Below are 579 nucleotides of genomic sequence, written 5' to 3' on the forward strand. Positions count from 1 at the left end.
AACAAGACAAAATCACTCACTTGGTCATGTTGAATGGTGTGACAATTTCAGGATAGGTGAGATTCTGAGCAATTGACCGAGGGACGCCAACCTGATCAATGCGCAGATTGGGGTCAGCTGTGATGACAGTTCGTGCAGAGAAGTCCACACGCTTACCCATGAGGTTGCCTCGAATCCTTCCTTCCTTACCCTTCAACCTGGCCTTGATGGCTTTGAGTGGCCTTCCAGACTTCTGCAGGGCTCTTGGCAATCCAGGCATGTCATTGTCTGTCAGTGTAGCCACATGGAACTGTAGCATCTTCAGGTTCTCAACAATGATATGGGCAGCAGCACCAGCCTGTTCATTGCGGATAAGCTCATTGTTTGCCTTGATGATATCTGCCAGTTTGTGCGTTAAATCATCCTGGTTACGAGCAGACCCATGCATTACTACAGCTGGTCGTACAGGCAGTGGTGGTACAGGTAAAACAGTCAAGATCATCCAGTCAGGGCGAGCATACTTGGGATCCATACCAAGCAAGTAGCATTCCTCATCTGTAAAAGGAGTATTCATGTGAATAAAATGGAATGCACTCTTAC

General features: G+C 47.5%; 1 protein-coding gene across 1 annotated transcript in view; it reads right to left on the reverse strand.

Annotated features, from left to right (window-relative positions):
- Positions 1 to 579, reverse strand: part of LOC119593499 (DNA-directed RNA polymerase II subunit RPB1-like) — a gene marked incomplete in the record, with an annotated part of 11,004 nt that overhangs the window by 7,518 nt on the left and 2,907 nt on the right. Inside the window, 1 exon segment of the mRNA XM_037942449.1 lies at positions 21 to 534. Coding sequence (XP_037798377.1) covers positions 21 to 534 — 514 coding nt within the window.

The sequence above is a fragment of the Penaeus monodon genome, chromosome 32 (assembly GCF_015228065.2).
Source record: "Penaeus monodon isolate SGIC_2016 chromosome 32, NSTDA_Pmon_1, whole genome shotgun sequence".
In the NCBI taxonomy this organism is placed as follows: Eukaryota; Metazoa; Arthropoda; class Malacostraca; order Decapoda; family Penaeidae; genus Penaeus; species Penaeus monodon.